This window comes from Pristiophorus japonicus, chromosome 8 (assembly GCF_044704955.1).
Source record: "Pristiophorus japonicus isolate sPriJap1 chromosome 8, sPriJap1.hap1, whole genome shotgun sequence".
In the NCBI taxonomy this organism is placed as follows: domain Eukaryota; kingdom Metazoa; phylum Chordata; class Chondrichthyes; family Pristiophoridae; genus Pristiophorus; species Pristiophorus japonicus.
Genome location: NC_091984.1, coordinates 133,128,021 through 133,147,783, shown reverse-complemented (window position 1 = coordinate 133,147,783; position 19,763 = coordinate 133,128,021). Strand labels below are relative to the sequence as shown.

General features: G+C 47.1%; 1 protein-coding gene and 1 non-coding gene across 4 annotated transcripts in view; both read left to right on the top strand.

Annotated features, from left to right (window-relative positions):
• Positions 1-2,470: 2,470 nt before the first annotated feature.
• The window catches only part of LOC139268178 (torsin-1A-interacting protein 2-like), an 87,332-nt gene continuing 70,039 nt past the window's right edge, over positions 2,471-19,763 (top strand). For all 3 annotated transcript variants that reach the window (XM_070886232.1, XM_070886231.1, XM_070886230.1), the window contains exons 1-3: positions 2,471-2,571; positions 11,096-11,158; positions 17,234-17,302. In XM_070886232.1, the coding sequence (XP_070742333.1) occupies positions 2,517-2,571; positions 11,096-11,158; positions 17,234-17,302 (187 nt within the window). In that variant the 5' untranslated portion in view covers positions 2,471-2,516. The remainder of the gene's footprint in view (positions 2,572-11,095; positions 11,159-17,233; positions 17,303-19,763) is intronic.
• Positions 9,653-9,814, top strand: LOC139269859 (U1 spliceosomal RNA). The gene has a single exon (XR_011594349.1). It is a non-coding gene; the product is annotated as a U1 spliceosomal RNA (small nuclear RNA).

The window sequence follows — 19,763 nt, the reverse complement described above, 5'->3', positions numbered from 1 at the left end:
AGCTTCCACGAGCCTGCCACAAACTCTGCTCCCTAGCCACTGATTCCATCCCTCTGACCAACACTTGTCTGAAGCTGAACCAGACAGTTCGTAACCTTGGTGTTATATTTGACCCTGAAATGAACTTCCGACCACATATCTGCGGCATAACTAAGACCATCTATTTCCATCTCCAGTAACATCGCCCATCTCCTCCCTTGCCTCAGCTCATCCGCTGCTGAAATCCTCATCCATGCCTTTGTTACCATTAAACTTGACTACTACTACAAACCACTCCTGGCCGGCCTCCCACGGTTCCACCCTACGTAAATGTGAAGCCATCCAAAATTTGGCTGCCCATGTCCTAACTCGCACCACATCCCACTCACCCATCAGCCCTGTGTTCGCTGACCTATATTGGCTCCCGGTAAAGTAACACCTCGATTTCAAAATTCTCATCCATATTTTCAAATTGCTCCATGGCCTTGTGTGCCTCCCTGTCTCTGTAATCTCCTCCAGCCCCACAAATCGCCCCGAGATATCTGTGCTCCTCAAATGCTGCCCTCTTGAACATCCCTGATTTTAGTCGCTCAATCATTGGTGGCCGTGCCTTCTGTTGCCTGGGCCCCAAGCTCTGGAACTCCCTACCTAAACCTCTCTTTCCTCCTTCAAGACGTTCCTTAAAACGTACCTCTTTGACCAAGCTTTTGGTCATCTGTCGTAATTTCTTCTTATGCAGCTTGGTGTCAAATTTATTTGTTTTGTCTTATAACACCCCTATGAAGTGCCTTGGGACGTTTTACTACGTTAAAGGCGCTATATAAATACAAGTAGTTGTTGTTGTTTGTGCTTCTCTAACTCTGCCCTTTTGAGCATCGCTGATTGTAATCGCTCCACCATTGATGCCTTCTGTTGCCTAGGCCCCAAGCTCCGGAACTCCCTGCCTAAACCTCTTTTTTACGTTTAAGATGCTCTTTGTTGAGACCACACCTTGAGTATTGTGTGCAGTTTTGGTCTCCTAATCTGAGGAAAGACATTCTTGCTATTGAGGGAGTGCAGTGAAGGTTCACCAGACTGATTCCCGGGATGGCAGGGCTGACATATGAAGAAAGACTGAATCGACTAGGCTTATATTCACTGGAATTTAGAAGAATGAGAGGGGATCTCATAGAAGCATATAAAATTCTGACGGGATTGGACAGGTTAGATGCAGGAAGAATGTTCCCGATGTTGGGGAAGTCTAGAACCAGGGGTCACAATCTAAGGATAAAGGGTAAGCCATCTAGGACCGAGATGAGCCTCCACAGAGCAAGTCCCGACAGAACCCTGAGACAAGGTTCCAGGGATCCTAACCTTAGCAAATGCCATTCCAATTTCGGTCGGCTTGGTGAGGTCACAAATAACTCTCCCTTTGAGGATTGCTGGGCAATTCTCTCTTAGAATCACAGAATCATAGAAATTTACAGCACGGAAGGAGGCCATTCAGCCCATTGTGTCAGCAAGTGGTTAACCTGTGGAATTCTCTACCACAGAAAGTTGTTGAGGTCAGTTCGTTAGATATAATCAAAAGTTAGTTAGATATGGCCCTTACAGCCAAAGGGATCAAGGGGTATGGAGAGAAAGCAGGAAAGGGGTACTGAGGTTGAATGATCAGCCATGATCTTATTGAATGGCGGTGCAGGCTCGAAGGGCCGAATGGCCTGCTCCTGCACCTATTTTCTATGTTTCTATGAGGAGAAACTTTTTCACCCAGAGAATTGTGAACCTGTGGAATTCTCTACCATAGAAAGTTGTTGAGGTCAGTTCGTTGGACATATTCAAAAGGGAGTTAGATGTGGCCCTTATGGTTAAAAGGATCAGGGGGTATGGAGAGAAGGCAGGAATGGGGTATTGAGGTGAATGATCAGCATGATCTTATTGAATGGTGGTGCAGGCTCGAAGGGCCGAATGGTCTGCTCCTGCACCTATTTTCTATGTTTCCTTAACACCTACCTCTTTGACCAAATTTTTGGGTCGTCTGTCCTAATATCTCCTTCTGTAACTCGCTGTAAATTCTGTTTGTCTGACAACGCTCCTGTGAAGCGCCCTGGATGGTTTTACTCTGTTAAAGGCGCTATAGAAATGCAGGTTGTTGTGGCTCGGCTGGGCTCGCCTCCACCGGTTGGGGATTTGGTGGGTTATTTGTGCGAGGGGAGCGAGACGCTAAAATACGCCGTCACTAAAGGAAACCCACAGCCGGGCGGGGGGCGGGAAATGTCCGGCACTGAAACGATGAAGAAAGCGTTGGGTCGATTTTAACTCGACGTTCGGCAGATGGCTTCAACCGACCGATCGACCGGAAGCGCAGGTCGCCCCGCACCAGAGAAACCGGAAGCTGCTTTTGCCCCGCAAACTGTCCGTCGGGAAATGGGGTCGGGGGGGGGGGGGCGGCGGCTGTACGCCGCACGATAGTCCGGAGGGAAACCGACACTTGCAAAGAAAGTCCGGCGGAGGAGGGGGAGGAATAAGAGCGACAGCGGGAAGACGGCAAGGTGACGATGATGCATCGGAGATCTATGACAAATAGCAGTGCACAGGCCACGGATCCCACAGGTTAGAGACCCGAGTAGGCCCAGAGAGAGAAGGAGTATGAGTCTGGGGTTTTGAGAGAGTGATTTTAATTGTGAGGGGATTTGCTCAGGCTGAGAATAGAAACCGAAAATGATTCAGACCCAGTCCAGATACTGCAAATATCCCATTATAAACTGCAGATTTACGGGCCAGAGATTGATAATGGTCTCGGTAAGTTGGGTGGAGAGTAACTGCTTTCCTGTCTGCGACCTGAGGTTGCTGTATAATTTCACACACGCATGTTTTAAAAATATTGCACTTCCTGTTTTTTCCTCTGTCCCACTCAATGGCTCCCTGTTGGGAGACAGTGATCATCAGATGGTGACCATGCAGACCACTGTGCTGATGGTCATTGGTGTGTGTTGGAATACAGAACAGAACTCTGAAGATAATCTGCTTCAATTTTACACAATCAGGAGCAGTTGCTGGAGCGGATTACTGTGCAAAGCTGTCATGCCAGAGGAATTAGATGACACCTTAACAACAACTTGTATTTATACAGCGCCTTTAACGTAGTGAAACGACTCAAGGCGCTTCACAGGAGTTTTCTGAGATAAAAAAATTTTACACTGAGCTGCATAAGTAGAAATTAGCGCAGGTGACCAAAAGCTTGGTGAAAGGTTATAAGGAGCGTCTTGAAGGAGGAAAGAGAGGCGAAGAGGTTTAGGCAGGGAGTTCCAGAGCTTGGGGCCTCGGCAACAGAAGGCACAGCCACCAATGATTGAGCGATTACAATCAGGGATGCTCAGGAGGGCAGAATTAGAGGAACGCAGACATCTCGCGGGGGGGCGGGGTGGTTGTGGGACTGGAAGCAATTACAGGGATAGGGAAGGGAGAGGGCATGGGGAAATTTGAAAATAAGGATGCAAATGTTGAAATCGAGGCTGCGAGTTAGGACACGGGCAGCCGAGTTTTGGATCACCTCTAGTTTACGTAGGGTAGAATATGGGAGGCCAGTCAGTAATGCGTTGGAATAGTCAAGTCTAGATGTAACAAAGGCATGGATGAGGGCTTCAGCAGTGGATGAGCTGAGGCAAGGGCGGAGACAGGTGATGTTCCGGAGGTGGAAATAGGCGGTCTTAGTTATGCTGCGGATATTTGGTTGAAAGCACATTTCAGGGTCAAATATGACACCGAGTTTCCGAACAGTCTGGCTCAGCCTGAAACCCATTCCTAAATATGCATTATTATTCCATGTGTAAACCATCTCAACCCTTTGATAAAATCACTATTTTGCATTGAAAATTGTTTTGTTAATTACGGGGGCTCTTTTATCACCTTGCTTGAGATCCTGGGCAGGGTACAAGGAAAAGAGTGTATGACAACCTTGTCTCACTTCTGCCCCTCAGCTTCCTTCCCCAGCACAACTTTTCTTGTTTACCTCCATTTTACCGTGAAATTTATTTTTTTGCACCTCCCAAGCTCCAGTTAAACAATTCTACACATTCCCTGAATTTTCGCTAAGTTGAAATCAACACATCGTCTAACATTTCAAATCCAGGTCCTTTTTTTCTACATGCAAAACATTAATTTGTCCGTTCACTCCACATTAGCCTCTTTAACGGGCTGCATGGCGCATTCAAAATTCCGCACATGCGCAGTTTTTTTCAATTCAAAAGCCGTCTTGCCAGCTGCACGGGACCCCTGGAGTACCGTGCCACCGCCCATCTTAAATGGAATGTTGAGTATCCGCTGTGGCTCAGTGGGTCGGACTCTCGCCTCTGATTCAGCAGATCATGCGTTCAAGCCCCTCTCCAGAGACATGAGCACATAAATCTAGGCTGACACTCCAGTGCAGTGCTGAGGGAGAGCTGCACTGTCACAGATGCCGTCTTTTAGATGAGACATTAAGCCTGTCTTCCCACTCAAGTGAACGTAAAAGATCCCATGGCACTATTTCGAAGAAGCTCAGATGAGTTCTCCCCGATGTCCTGGCCAACATTTATCCCTTAGCCAACATCTCTGGTCATTATCTCATTGCTGTGTCAAATTGACTGTCATGTTTCCCTATATTACAACAATAACTACACTGCAAAAAAGTACTTCGCTCGCTGATGTAATGTACTTGCTTCATGGGTTATTTGCTCAAGAACTCATAGCAACACATTGCTATTAAGAACTAATTGGTTTATTAGCAAAAGGTTTAACAATCACACTACACATTACCAGTTCATCCACCAGGTTCACAACCACCTGCTACATCGTGGATTCCCCGAACCCAACTGGCTGGGGTTTTGTTGAGTCTTGTGAACATCATGTGACTGGCTAAGCCATTCACAATTCAACAGCTCTACAACTATTTTGGTAAATTTTTTTAATCAAGTGCCCCCTTTTTTTTAAGGGCACCAAAACCCACAAATTAACAATTAAACATTAAAGGGAACCTTGTCAAAACAAATTAAATTAAAATTTTATTCCCCGTTGAAATGATGCACTCCAGTCCCTCCGGTGTCCACCTCTCGTGGAAGGCCACGAGCGTACCGGTGGACACCGTGTGCCCCATCAACAGCTCTACAACTATTTTAATTGAACGTAAATCAAGTGCCCCGTTTTGGCAAGGGCACCAGAACCGACAAATTTCAAATTAAACTTTTACAGTAACTTACATCAAATCAAAATTTGGTTGCCGGGAGTGATGATGCACTCCAGTCCCTCCGGCGCCCACCTTTCGCGGAAGGCCGCGAGCGTACCAGTGGACACCGCGTGCTCCATCTCCAGGGACACCCTGACTCGGATGTAACCACGGAAGAGAGGCAGGCAGTCGGACTGAACGACCCTCTCGACCACCCATTGCCTGGACCGGCTGATGGCCACCGTGGCCATGCCCAGAAGCAGTCCAACGAGGAGGCCTTCCGACTTGTCCGCTCCCCTCCGCACAGGGTGCCCAAAGATCAGAAGCATGGGACTGAAGTGCAACCAGAATTTGAGGAGCAGCCCCTTCAGATATTGGAAGAGGGGCTGCAACCTCACACATTCAATATACACGTGGAACATGGACTCCTCCAGACCGCAGAAATTACAGGCGGCCTGGGAGTATCGTGAACCGACGTAAAAAACGATTGTACAGGACTACTTCGTGCAACACACTCCAGGCCAAGTCCTCAATAAATAAAGGGAGGACTCCCACTCAACAGCTCTACAACTATTTTGAGTTGTATCAGTAATCAAGTGCTCCTGATTAAAGGGGGGGGGGGCACACCCCAAAAATTTTTAAGTGCCCCCTTGATTTTTTTTTTTGAGGGCACTAGAAACACAAATTATACAAGTGCCCCCTGGCTAAAAGAGGCGGGGGGGACACTAAAACCGACAACTTAAACTTTAGACATTAAAATCCAATTAAAATTTGGTTGCCGGGGGTGATGATGCACTCCAGTCCCTGCGGCGCCCACCTCTCGCGGAAGGCCGCAAGCGTACCGGTGGACACCGTGTGCTCCATCTCCAGGGACACCCTGGCTCAAGTGGATCTGTGGACGAGAGACAGGCAGTCAGGCTGAACGACGGCCTCCACCGCCCGCTGCCTGGACCGGTTGATGGCCACCGTGGCCATACCCAGGAGCAGTCCTACGAGGAGGCCTTCCGACCTGCCCACTCCCCTCCAAAGATCAGGAGCGTGGGACTGAAGTGCAACCAGAATTTGAGGAGCAGCCCCTTCAAATAATGGAATAGGGGCTGCAACCGCGCACACTCTACATACACAAGGAACGCGGACTCCTCTAGACCGCAGAAATTACAGGCGGCCTGGGAGTCCGTGAACCGACTTAAAAACCGATTGCACAGGACTGCTCCGTGCAACACCCTCAAGGCCAAGTCCCCAATAAATAAAGGGAGGACTCCCGCTCAGCAGCTCTACAAACCTGTGAGCATCCTCACAGGTGCGTACATTACAGCTGAGGTTATGAAATGCGCTATATAAATGCAAATTCTTTCTTGCATGAACAAGTATTAGAGAAAATGCACACAACCTGATGTAACTTGACAGTAGTGCCCAATACTTTTGGCAACCCAGAATGGCATGAAAGAGCTGCCGCGTTCCAGATCTGTAGCTGTCCCAGTGAACTGTACATAATGTACCCTTGAACAAAGCACCTGGAATCTCTCGTGAATGGTTGACTTCTGTACAATCCTCACAAGCTGCATTGAAGGAGTGGGTAATATAGAAGATAATAGTGGCTGCTTCTTTCTTGGCTACTGGTAATGCGGTTAATAAATGGTTGAGTTTCTAATTCTCAGTCGGGAATTCCAAACACTTGGCCAGTCAGGAATGTATCTGCTGAATTCTTTTTAAAATTCCAGATGATTCTGGTCTTGAGTTAAGATACTGCGGTCGGAGACTTCCTGCGGGTGAACGCCTCTGCCTCTCAGTGCCTCGCCGCCAGCAGCAGTCATTGGAATGAACTCAGCCAGGATGTACTTCGAACTTTGGCAAGACGCAATTATGCGTCTGAAGCTATTAAGAGTGCTGTTATTGGAATTGATCTGGGCACAACCAACTCCTGCGTTGCTGTGATGGAAGGCAAACAAGCAACGTGCCGAGATTATGGCTCGCATCCCACCATAGGCAACTTAAAAGTATACTTGGCTCTTGACAGCAATGAATATAGTCCGAGCCTCTTTACCGCTGCAGCACTACTTTCGTTCAGTTGCGTTTCATCCAGGACCTCCCTGCCTCCCACTCCTACTCTCTGTCGCTCTTGCTGTGTCTCCTGGGCCACACACTTCATTTAGCCTTTGAACTGCTTGAATTGCATTTTAGTGTCTTTGCATTTCCTCTGAGAGTCCCATTTCCAGGTTGAGCAATCAACAGGTGGATGTTCTTCACACCACCCAAAAAGTGTCTTCCTTTTCTTAGTTAATGCTGATATTGTACATAAGGCAAAGGACATCCTACAGAAGCTAGGCATACCAGAGCTGGGTGGCCATCTTAAACCACCTGCAGCCTGAGACTTGCCTTAATGTAGAACATAAATGGGTCGCAAACTGCAGCCTCGCTGAATGTGTACGAATTGCGCAAGGACCTGGCGAGGCCTCGCAAAAGCCGGCTTTCGGGGTGTGATGCGCATGCGCCGAGAACCGGCTTTTCCGATCTGTCAAGATTTCTCTGTACAGATCCTCCGCTTCCCCGGGAAAAGGACATCCGCGCGGGAGAGATTGGGCCATTTTCCCAACTCATGCCCAGCAAATGTCCTTCAAACTTTTACGCCTGTTAAAAGCAGCGTAACACTTTAAAAACATATAAAATTTAAACACTCATTTTTATATTAAAAACTATGGGCCCCACATTGGTGGCCTTACTGCCTGCTGCCGCCGAGACTCCCTGCTGTTTTCCTCTCGCTCCCAGTTTTCACTTGGGCTGGAGGGGGCGGGAGGGGAGTACCGCCGGGAACCGCCCGCTACGTCCTCTGGCGGCCAAGTCGCGTAAGTGGTCTCCTGCCCGCTGACCTGCCAGATTGGTGCAGGCGGGAGTCGGCGCCAGCAGGGGGAAGGACCGCTGCGTGGAGGCAGGTCTAACCCCGACGGGTGAAGACTTGCAAGAAAAGGTTAATGAACATCTTTAAAACACTTTCTTTACAGCAAGTTACCTGGATGGGGTCCCCTGAAGGTGTTGTGGTGTTTTTTTTTTCTTTGGTAATGTTTGTTACTTTTCAGAGTTCCCCCCTCCCTGGGCCCGACTCCATCCTCGGTGGCACTTGGATGGCAAGCTCATTTGCCGCCGAGATTGAGAGCTCCCAGCCGCTGCTGCCCACATTGACGGCGTAAGCCGTTATTTTGCCGCCGGGCGGTACTGCCATCTCTTTCAGAGGAATCTTTCAGACCAAGTACCGCCCGGTCTCTCGTCGGCCATCGGCCGTCCTATGGGCGGGCCTTGCAGCTCATGAAAACCGGGGCCCATGTCCATTAAGGTAAGTTTATTTTTAACACTATTAAAACACATTAAAAAAAAAATCCCCAAAATATTTTGTTTTTCTAAAACATTTAATGACAATTTCTATTAATCTGTGAGGTGTTTTATTTATTTATTATGCTGTGTTTCGGTGTTTAGGGTTTTTTCTCATTGATAGCAATTGGAACTCGCACAAACAGAGCTCCCATTTTTATCAATGTGAATACTGCATAGTGATTGGTTGTCCAGGCCCACATGACTCCAGCTTGTACGTATGTACCTGAAAGACATCTCCCCGTGCACTGTGCAGCGATTCTAGGCCTCCGACAAGAATCCTACGTTCCTCCGGGACCACCAGGTACTTTCGTAGATTTTTTTCGGGTCGGAGGCGTTCGTATGAAGGAAGCCTCCGAACGCAATTTATAAAGTAGATTTGTGCACAAAGCTAGTTTGGTATCTAGCTGCCTATCTATGGCAATATCATATAATTTGTCATAGTCCAGGCCATTGTGTCTACATGTCCATCATGACCAGCACGGACATAATGGGTCGAATGGCCTCCTGTGTCGTAATTTTTCTATGCAACAAAAGCTAATATTATGCAGCATCACAGTGGAGGCTTGAATCATACGAATCCGACAGCATAGAAAAGGAGGCTATTCTGCCCATCATGCCTGTGCTGGCTCTTTGAAAGAACTATCTAGTTAGTTCCACTCCCCTGCTCTTTACCCATGCCCCTGCACATTTTCCCTTTACTAAGTATATATCCAATTGCTTTTTGAAAGTTACTATTGAATCTGCTGCCATCACCCTTTCAGTTAGTGCACTCCAGATCATAACAACTCGTTGTATAATGAAATTCTTCTCATCTACCCCTCTGCTTCTTTTGGCAATTATCCTAAATCTGTGTCCTCTGTTTTTCATAAGAAAAATCAGAGGGAAAAACATCTCGGGCCATGTGCACATTTTAAAGCAACCTGCTTCAGTGGCATTAGCAGAGGTCTGAGGACAGCTTGCTTGTCCGGCCTCTCGGACAAGGATTGGCTGTGGTCCAGGGAGACTAGAAAGAGAGTGGAGGAGCAAGAGAGAAACATAGATACGGCTAACTTCAGTATAAGCAGGGATGGAGTCCAGTCTCTCCCTAATTAGTTCTGTAATGTAAACACCTGTGAGTATGCTCACAGATTTCTGGCAGGGGAGTAACCATGATCAGGAAGATGGTTCTCCCAGGACGAGGCTAGCCCATTGCACTTCGGGTGTGCTGACGTCTGCAATGTCCCCAAATGTGGGATACTCAACCAGAAAATTTGTAGAACTGTTGAGTTAGGAGTGGCTTAGCCAGTCACCATGATGTTCACAAGATTCAATAAAACCCCAGCCAGTTGGGTTCGGGGAATTCACAATGTAGCAGGTGTTTGTGAGCCTGGTGAATGTGTAGTGTGATTGTTAAACCTTTTGCTAATAAACCAACTAGTTCTTAATAGCAGTGTGTTACTATGAATTCTTAAGCAAAGAACCCATGAAGCAAATACATTACAGAGGGGAACTTGGAGGTGTTGGTGTTCCCATGCAGCCGCTACTCTTGTGCTAGCAAGTAACCAACTATCTAATAAAGTAACTGGTTGCTTCCATAGGTCACATTCCATTTCTCACACAGTTCCCACTCTTTTCCTAGAATTTCAAAACTGCGGAACTCTACTTTCTTGCGGCCTTTCCCTCCTTCCTTTCAATCTTCAGGTTTTTAAACCCAAGCTCTAACCACATCTTCCCCGATGACCTTGTCTCTCTTACTCTTTCGGACCATGGTCGTGTCCTGCACTATGGGCCTTGGACCTCAGCTTTGGGGGTTTCTCATTTTCAAAATTCATGTCCAACTGTTTCATGCTAATCAAAGGCGAACCACAACCTTGACAGGCCAGCGTTGCATCAAGGAAAAAGCAATGCAAGTTCTTGTGATTATCCTGACCATTTGGACTCAGCCACTATAAGTACGCAACAGGCACTGTCTGCTATAACACAACAACAACAATTTGTATTTATATAGCGCCTTTAACGTAGCAAAATGTCACGCATGAGTGTGCAAGACAAAACAAATAAATTTGACACCGAGCCACATAAGAAGAAATTACAGCAGATGGCCAACAGCTTGGTCAAAGAGGTAGGTTTTAAGGAGCGTCTTAAAGGAGGAAAGAGAGGCGGAGAGTTTTAGGGAGGGAGTTTCAGAGCTTGGGACCCAGTCACCTGAAGGCGCGGCCACCAATGGTTGAGCGATTATAATCAGGGATGCTCAAGAGGACAGAATTAGAGGAGCGCAGACATCTCGGGGGGGGGGGGTTGTGAGGCTGAAGGAGGTTACAGAGATAGGGAGGGGTTAGACCATGGAGGAATTTGTAAACAAGGATGAGAATTTTGAAATCGAGACGTTGTCAATATAGGTCAGCGAGCACAGGAGTGAGCGGGACTACACAAACTAGAATAGAGGCTGATTCTTATTAGAGCTCGTACACCAGTCAGCAGACAGCAAAGAAAGCCTTCTGTAAAAAACGATGATTATTAGCCGGTTCTGTTACGGACAGGACCAGTTGCAAATGTACTGTCATTTATGGGCACTCTTATTACACACAGGTTCCTACAGAGAAAAGATCGAATTGAAATCTCGAGCTCCGATAAAGAGGAAAAGAAATGTCGGTAAGATGCTCTAATTACGTGGCACTCATTCACCTCCTGTTGACACTTAGGGCTGTATTTTCCTCTGCTGTCCGCCTCTGTTTTCGCCCCAGAGGGGGTGGCAATGGCGGTGGTGACCTCTTCCGGATGGGCGGCCAGCTTCCATTGCCCCGCCGGCATTTTCGTGGTTGGTTTTGGTGGGGCGCGCGGAGCGTTACCACCCGGAAGAGGCGAGCCGGTGTGCAACGCCTCTGGTTGCAACACCGGCTCCACTTTTAACTCCTGCCCGACCCGTAACGCACCGCAGCGCGCCCTGGTGGGAACGCCTGTGAAAGCAGGCGCTCCAAGCTGCAGCGGCTGCAGTGAGGTAAGTAATGCCGACCTCAGGTACGTGTGAGTGATTTTTTCTTTTTTTATTGCGATTTATGTTGTGCTGGCGTGGGCTATGTATTGGGAATGTTTTTGGTGGGTTTACTTCAGTTTTTTTTCTCCCCAGGCCTCTCTCAGAACGCTCCCAGGCCGACTGTTCAGCTCGGGGTTTTCCCATGCTCAGCCGGCCTAACACCCTAAGAGAGGTATACAACGCCTCCCTTAGTGCCCCGCCCCACACTTGGGGCCCAGCTGCCCAATTTTGCTGACCGAGGAGCAAACATTTTCCAAGCGATATCAGGACCATTAAGGCCCCGAAATCTTAAAAGCCAAAAATCCAGCCCATTAAAGCAGTTTATTGTCCAGGAAGCTTGGGACAAGCTACAGTTATCAAGGTTATAACTTGCTTAACTGATTTGACATACTTTCCCCATTTCAATTGTTTATCATGTTAAACGCAAAACTTCTCTGTAGAGAGGAAGGGTGAGAAAGTTACTCCCAGAGCACTTGTGTGCAACGTTCTAAGAAAATGGGAAAATAAATCTAAGAATTGGGGCCATTTTTTACAGATCCAAATCACTAACCTGGAATAAATTAAGGAAGTTACCCATTAAATTCTGAATTGATTATGGATGGACAGAATATACTTGCCACGCCTCCAAGCTCAGTAAGATTCAAAAGTTGCCTGATTGGTATATAACTGAGGTGACTGAGCTAAAGATGTCATAGAAACATAGAAAACATAGAAACATAGAAAATAGGTGCAGGAGTAGGCCATTCGGCCCTTCGAGCCTGCACCACCATTCAATAAGATCATGGATGATCATTCCCTCAGTGCCCCTTTCCTGCTTTCGCTCCATACCCCTTGATCCCCTTAGCCATAAGGGCCATATCTAACTCCCTCTTGAATGTATCCAATGAACTGGCATCAATAACTCTCTGCGGCAGGGAATTTCTTAGGTTAACAACTCTCTCTGTGAAGAAGTTTCTCCTCATCTCAGTCCTAAATGGCCTACCCCTTGTCCTAAGACTATGTCCCCTGGTTCTGGACTTCCTCAACATCGGGAACATTCTTCCCGCATCTATCCTGTCCAGTCTCGTCAGAACCTTCTACGTTTCTCTGAGATCCCCTCTCATCCTTCTAAACTCCAGTGAATAAAGGCCCAGTTGATCCAGTCTCTCCTCATATGACAGTCCAGCCATCCCTGGAATCAGTTTGGTGAACCTTCGCTGCACTCCCTCAATAGCAAGAATGTCGTTCCTCAGATTAGGAGACCAAAACTGAACACAATATTCCAGGTGAGACCTCACCAAGGCCCTGTACAACTGCAGTAAGACCTCCCTGCTCCTATACTCAAATCCCCTAGCTATAAAGGCCAACATACCATTTGCCTTCTACACCGCCTGCTGTACCTGCATGCCCACTTTCAGTGACTTATGAACCATGACACCCAGGTCTCGTTGACCTCCCCTTTTCCTAATCTGCCGCCATTCAGATAATATTCTGCCTTTGTGTTTTTGTCCCCAAAATGGATAACCTCACATTTATCCACATTATACTGCATCAGCCATGCATTTGCCCACTCACCTAACCTGTCCAAGTCACCCTGCAGCCTCTTAGCATCCTCCTCACAGCTCACACTGACACCCAGTTTAGTGTCATCCGCAAACTTGGAGATATTACACTCAATTCCTTCATCTAAATCATTAATGTATATTGTAAAGAGCTGGGGTCCCAGCACTGAGCCCTGCGGCACTCCACTAGTCACTGCCTGCCATTCTGAACAGGATCTGTTTATCCCGACTCTCTGCTTCCTGTCTGCCAACCAGTTCTCTATCCACGTCAGTACATTACCCCCAATACCATGCGCTTTGATTTTGTAAACCAATCTCTTGTGCGGGACCTTCTCAAAAGCCTTTTGAATGTCCAAATACACCACATCCACTGGTTCTCCCTTGTCCACTCTGCTAGTTACATCCTCAAAAAATTCCAGAAGATTCGTCAAGCATGATTTCCCTTTCATAAATCCACGCTGACTTGGTCCGATCCTGTCACTGCTTTCTAAATGCGCTGCTATTTCAACCTTAATGATGACAGGCTAACCGGTCTATAATTACCCGTTTTCTCTCCCTCCTTTTTTAAAAAGTGGTGTTACATGAGCTACCCTCCAGTCCATAGGAACTGATCCAGAGTCGATAGACTGTTGGAAAATGATCACCAATGTGTCCACTATTTCTAGGGCCACTTCCTTAAGTACTCTCGGATGCAGACTATCAAGCCCTGGGGATTTATCGGCCTTCAATCCCATCAATTTACCTAACAATTATTTGTGAGGTTTCCTTTCAAAATCTGTGATCAATAAATGCTTTCCCTGCAGCTACAAAATATTTAAGGCAAAATATGAGCAAAAAAAGCCCCGAGTGTTACAGAGTGCTCTTTTTTTCCCCATACGTTTCTTATGTTCCTGGCTAGAGCACAGTTTCCATAGGGAGGGAGGGGGGGAGGGGATTTTAATTTTAACCTAACTCGCTGTCAAGAAAACCCACGGAATCGGATGGAATGCCAGCCATTGACCAGCGTTGCACCCGATCACGTCGGCCCCACCCTAAATCTGGCAATTAACTGTGGATCAGGATTAGTTGTTAATATATGGGAAGTCTACCATTGTAACATTTTAGGACTTCAACCTATTTGATTTGGAAGGGATTTTGGTTTAATGAATGTTATGTTATTGATTTAAGGTTAGGTCCATGTTTACAGAGGGTTAACTCCCTGAGAGATACAAGTCATTTAGAATGTTGATTAGGTGGAACTCTCATCAAATTGAGGACTTTTGCATATTGTGTCAGCTTTGAGAAAATTGTAAGAGGCTCGGGTATATTCCTGAGCAGTTTACATCCTGATAATAGGATGGTTTTTATTCATTATGCTCCAGCAGGGGGCTTAATAAATGTTCGTGCCTATTTGCCACACCAGATTTCTGATTGGTGCCCTTGGAGGACAAGACACACCCAGTTTGTCTGGAATGTGTAATTTGATCCTGCTTGGTGGAAAGTAATTCAGATCTTTGCAATGTGTAATTTGATCCATTCATTGTGACAGCCAGGCTCCAGAGCTCACAGTGCCAACAGTACTGCTTTCAGAGAGCAGACAGGGCTCACCCTCCTGGGTTAGGAGCAATCACAGTGCTTACACTACCGAGTTCAGATAGGAAGGGGTGAGGCTATGAAGGGGTGAGGCTATGGAGGGATTTTAACATGAGGAACAGAATTTTAAAATCAAGGGGCTTGATTTTTGGCTTGTTGCTGCCTCTGTTTCCGCCCCGAGAGACAGTAATGGCAGTGGAAAGCATTTGCAGGCGGGCGGCCAGCTTCCAGCGCCCTGCCGGGACATTCGGTGCCAGGTTTGCAGGAGGGCAGAGCAGTACCGCCCGGGAGAGATGAGCCGGTGTGCAGCGTCCCCATCTTGTGACACCGTCTCGATTTGTTTCACGCCCGATCTGTAGCGCGCCCTAGTGGGACCCCCTGTGAAAGCTGGCGGTCCGAGCTGCTCTGGCTGCAGTGAGTGAGTGCAAATAACTCAATAGACAGTACAGGTTCCATGAGCTTCCTCATTGGGCACCTCCTGCTCTAACTCCTGAAATATAGCATCAGCTGCCCAAAGGAAAATGGTGCTAACAGGGCAGAAGACACATTTTATTTATATACAAACAAAAATGTAAGTTAACAAACACAGAAATCTGATCATCATCATCATAGACAGTCCCTCGAAATCGAGGAAGACTCACGTCCATTCCAAAAGTGAGTTCTCAGGTGACTGTACAGTCCAATTCGGGAACTACAGTCTCTGTCACAGGTGGGGCACACAGTCGTTGGAGGAAAAGATGGGTGGGGAGTCTGATTTGCCGCTCGCTCCTTCCGCTGCCTGTGCTTGGTTTCTGCATGTTCTCGGCGGCGAGACTCGAGGTGCTTAGCGCCCTCCCGGATGCTCTTCCTCCACTTAGGGCGGTCTTTGGCCAGGTGTCGGTGGGGATGTTGCACTTTATCAAGGAGGCTTTTGAGGGTGTCCTTGAAACATTTCCTCTGCCCACTTGGGGCTCGCTTGCCGTGTAGGAGTTCCGAGTACAGCGTTTACTTTGGGAGTCTCGTGTCGGGCATGCGGACAATGTGGCCCGTCCAACGGAGCTGGTCAGTGCTTCGATGCTGGGGATGTTAGCCTGATCGAGAACACTGACGTTGGTGCATCTGTCCTCCCAGGGGATTTGCATTATCTTGCGGAGGCATATGAGATAGACAGAAGTCTGACAACTTTACTGAGCCCCACCCCTTCACATTCCATGCTCTGACTACTCATGCTTTCATAGAAACATAGAAACATAGAAAATAGGTGCAAGAGTAGGCCATTCGGTCCTTCTAGCCTGCACCGCCATTCAATGAGTTCATGGCTGAACATGCAACTTCAGTACCCATTCCTGCTTTCTCGCCATACCCCTTGATCCCCCTAGTAGTAAGGACTTCATCTAACTCCTTTTTGAATATATTTAGTGAATTGGCCTCAACAACTTTCTGTGGTAGAGAATTCCACAGGTTCACCACTCTCTGGGTGAAGAAGTTTCTCCTCATCTCGGTCCTAAATGGCTTACCCCTTATCCTTAGACTGTGACCCCTGGTTCTGGACTTCCCCAACATTGGGAACATTCTTCCTGCATCTAACCTGTCTTAACCCATCAGAATTTTAAACGTTTCTATGAGGTCCCCTCTCATTCTTCTGAACTCCAGTGAATACAAGCCCAGTTGATCCAGTCTTTCTTGATAGGTCAGTCCCGCCATCCCGGGAATCAGTCTGGTGAACCTTCGCTGCATTCCCTCAATAGCAAGAATGTCCTTCCTCAGGTTAGGAGACCAAAACTGTACACAATACTCCAGGTGTGGCCTCACCAAGGCCCTGTACAATTGTAGCAACACCTCCCTGCCCCTGTACTCAAATCCCCTCGCTATGAAGGCCAACATGTCATTTGCTTTCTTAACCGCCTGCTGTACCTGCATGCCAACCTTCAATGACTGATGTACCATGACACTCAGGTCTCGTTGCACCTCCCCTTTTCCTAATCTGTCACCATTCAGATAATAGTCTGTCTCTCTGTTTTTACCACCAAAGTGGATAACCTCACATTTATCCACATTATTTTTCATCTGCCATGCATTTGCCCACTCACCTAACCTATCCAAGTCGCTCTGCAGCCTCATAGCATCCTCCTCGCAGCTCACACTGCCACCCAACTTAGTGTCATCCGCAAATTTGGAGATACTACATTTAATCCCCTCGTCTAAATCATTAATGTACAGTGTAAACAGCTGGGGCCCCAGCACAGAACCTTGCGGTACCCCACTAGTCACTGCCTGCCATTCTGAAAAGCCTCCATTTACTCCTACTCTTTGCTTCCTGTCTGACAACCAGTTCTCAATCAATGTCAGCACACTACCCCCAATCACATGTGCTTTAACTTTGCACATTAATCTCTTGTGTACCCCGTGGACCTCTTCAGGTCCAGGGCAGCCAGTTCGAAAACCTATGCTCTCTCATTCTATTCACTCTCTTTCCTCTCTCTCCACCTCACAAAGCAAGCCTTTGTTTATTTGTCATGAGTGCCATTGAGGATAATGGGGGAGGGGGAAGTAGAGAAATTTGAAAAAAGGTCGGTATTGCTCTACTTGTGATGCTTGCAGTTTCAGATGCTGTGTCAGATTGTGGACCGGGTTCAGAATCACCAGAACCTCCGAAGAAATCTCCAAAAGGTACTTTCTTTCTGATTTACTGATTAGGTCACCTCTAACTTCTGCAGGTTTGTTTATGCCACATGCAAGCTATCGGGTACGGTCGCAAAGTGGTTATGTTACTGGACTCGTAATCTAGAGGCCGAGACTAATGACCTAGAGACATGAGTTCACATCCTACCATGGCAGCTGGGGAATTTAAATTCAGTTAATTAAATAAATCTGGAATTAAAAAGCTAGTATCAGTAATGGTGACCATAAAAAATACTGGATTGTCATAAAAACTCCTAGTTCAGTAATGTCCTTCAGGGAAGGAACTCTGCTGCCTTTACCCGGTCTGGCCGATATAAGACTCCAGACCCACAGCAATATGGTTGACTCTTAACTGCCCTCTGAAATGGCCCAGCAAACAAGTTGTATAAGGTGGCTCACCGCCACCTTCTCAAGGGTAGTTAGGGATGGGCAATAAATGCTGGCTTTGCCAGTGACGCCCACATCCCGTGAATGAATCTTTAAAAAAGCAGATAACCAGCTCCCAGCCTAAAAAAGCTAAAACTCCACTGGTGGCGTCTCGTGCAATGATGTCACTCTCACCTGCTCTCGTTGAATGCAATGCGCCGCACTAAACCAACCTTACAGCTCAAATTATGTAAAATAGTCAATGCTGTGAATTTGTCAAATTCAGCCTCAGAGAAACGGCTGCAGCAACCCCACCCCACCCTGCCTGATCTCGCATCACCCGTTCAGCAGGCCACATATTGAAAGGGGCCCAAAGTCAATTGCTGGGTTGACCTGTGTAATGTATTTGCTTCATGAGTTCTTTGCTTAAGCATTCATAGCAACACATTGCTATTAAGAACTAATTGGTTTATTAGCAAAGGTTTAACAATCACACTACACATTACCAGTTCATCCACCAGGCTCACAACCTCCTGCCTCTTCGTGGGCATCCTGAACCCAACTGGCTGGGGTTTTATTGAGTCTTGTGAACATCACATGACTGACTAAGCCACTTACGACTCAACATCTCTACCAGCCTGTGAGCATCCTCACAGGTGCATACATTGCAGCCTGGCGTGGAGAGTTTTCAGAGTCAGAGTGAGGTTGGGAGGCTGCTCAATGTGGTGGCCTCATTCCCCCCCCAGCAGACGGGAATTTTGTGGGAGTTTTTAACCGATCAATATGATAGTGAGCCAAACGTGACTCCAAGTTCACAACCGCCGGTCACAAATTGGTGCTGCGCAGCCTTCTATAGAGCCTGGCCTGACCTGGCAGACTGGCCAGTCCTCGAGTTACTTCATTCTCCTGCTTCTCCATTTAATCAGCCCCAAAGCAGCTACTGTGCTGTTCCTCCGCCCAGCCACAGAACTAGTTGTGTGCCTCCTCACTGAGTATCTTAGTGCCTTGATACTTCAACGATTGCCACCCACCTTCGGGTGGGCATGGCCCAAAATGCTACAAGAACCTGTGCATAACTGAACATAAGAACATAAGAAACAGGAGCAGGAGTAGGCCATTTGGCCTCTCGAGCCTGCTCCACCATTCATTAAGATCATGGCTGATCTGATCCTGGCCTCAACTCCACTTCCCTGCTTGCTCCCCATAACCCTTGACTCCCTTATCGTTCAAAAATCTGTCTATCTCCACCTTAACTATATTCAATGACCCAGCCTCCACAGCTTTCTGGGGTAGAGAATTCCAAAGATTCACGGCCCTCTGAGAGAAGAAATTCCTCCTCAATTCTGTTTTAAATGGGTGACCCCTTATTCTGAAACTATGCCCCCTAGTTCTAGACTCACCTATGATGGGTAACTTCCGCTCTGCATCTACTCTGTCAAGTCCCCTCAGAATTTTATGTCTCACTAAGATCCCCTCTCATTCTTCTAAAATCCAATCAGTATAGGTCCAACCTGCTCAACCCCTTCATCTCAGGAATCTTCTCTGTACTGCCTCAATGCAAGTATATCCTTCCTTAAATAAGGAGACCATAACTGTACGTAGTACTCCAGGTGTGGTCTTACCAACGCCCTGTACAGTTGGAACAGGACTTCCCTCCTTTTATACTCCATCCCCCCTGCAATAAAGGCCAACATTCCATTTGGCTTCCTGATTACTTGCTGTACCTGCATGCTAACTTTTTGTGTTTCATATACAAGAACCCCCAGATCCTTCTGTAATTTTTTCCCAATTTAAAGAATAATTTGCTTATTTATTTTTCCTACCAAAGTGGATAACCTCACATTTTCCCATATTATAGTCCACCTGTCAAATTTATGCCCATTCACTGAGCCTATCTATATCCCTTTGTAGATTCTTTGCGTCCTCATCACAACTTGCTTTCCTACCTCTCTTTGTATCATCGGCAAATTTGGCTATATTACACTCGATCCCTTCATCCAAGTCATTAATATAAATTGTAAATAGTTGAGACCTGTAATATATTTATGCCTGTTGCCAACAAAATGGAGGAGGAGGCTGATGC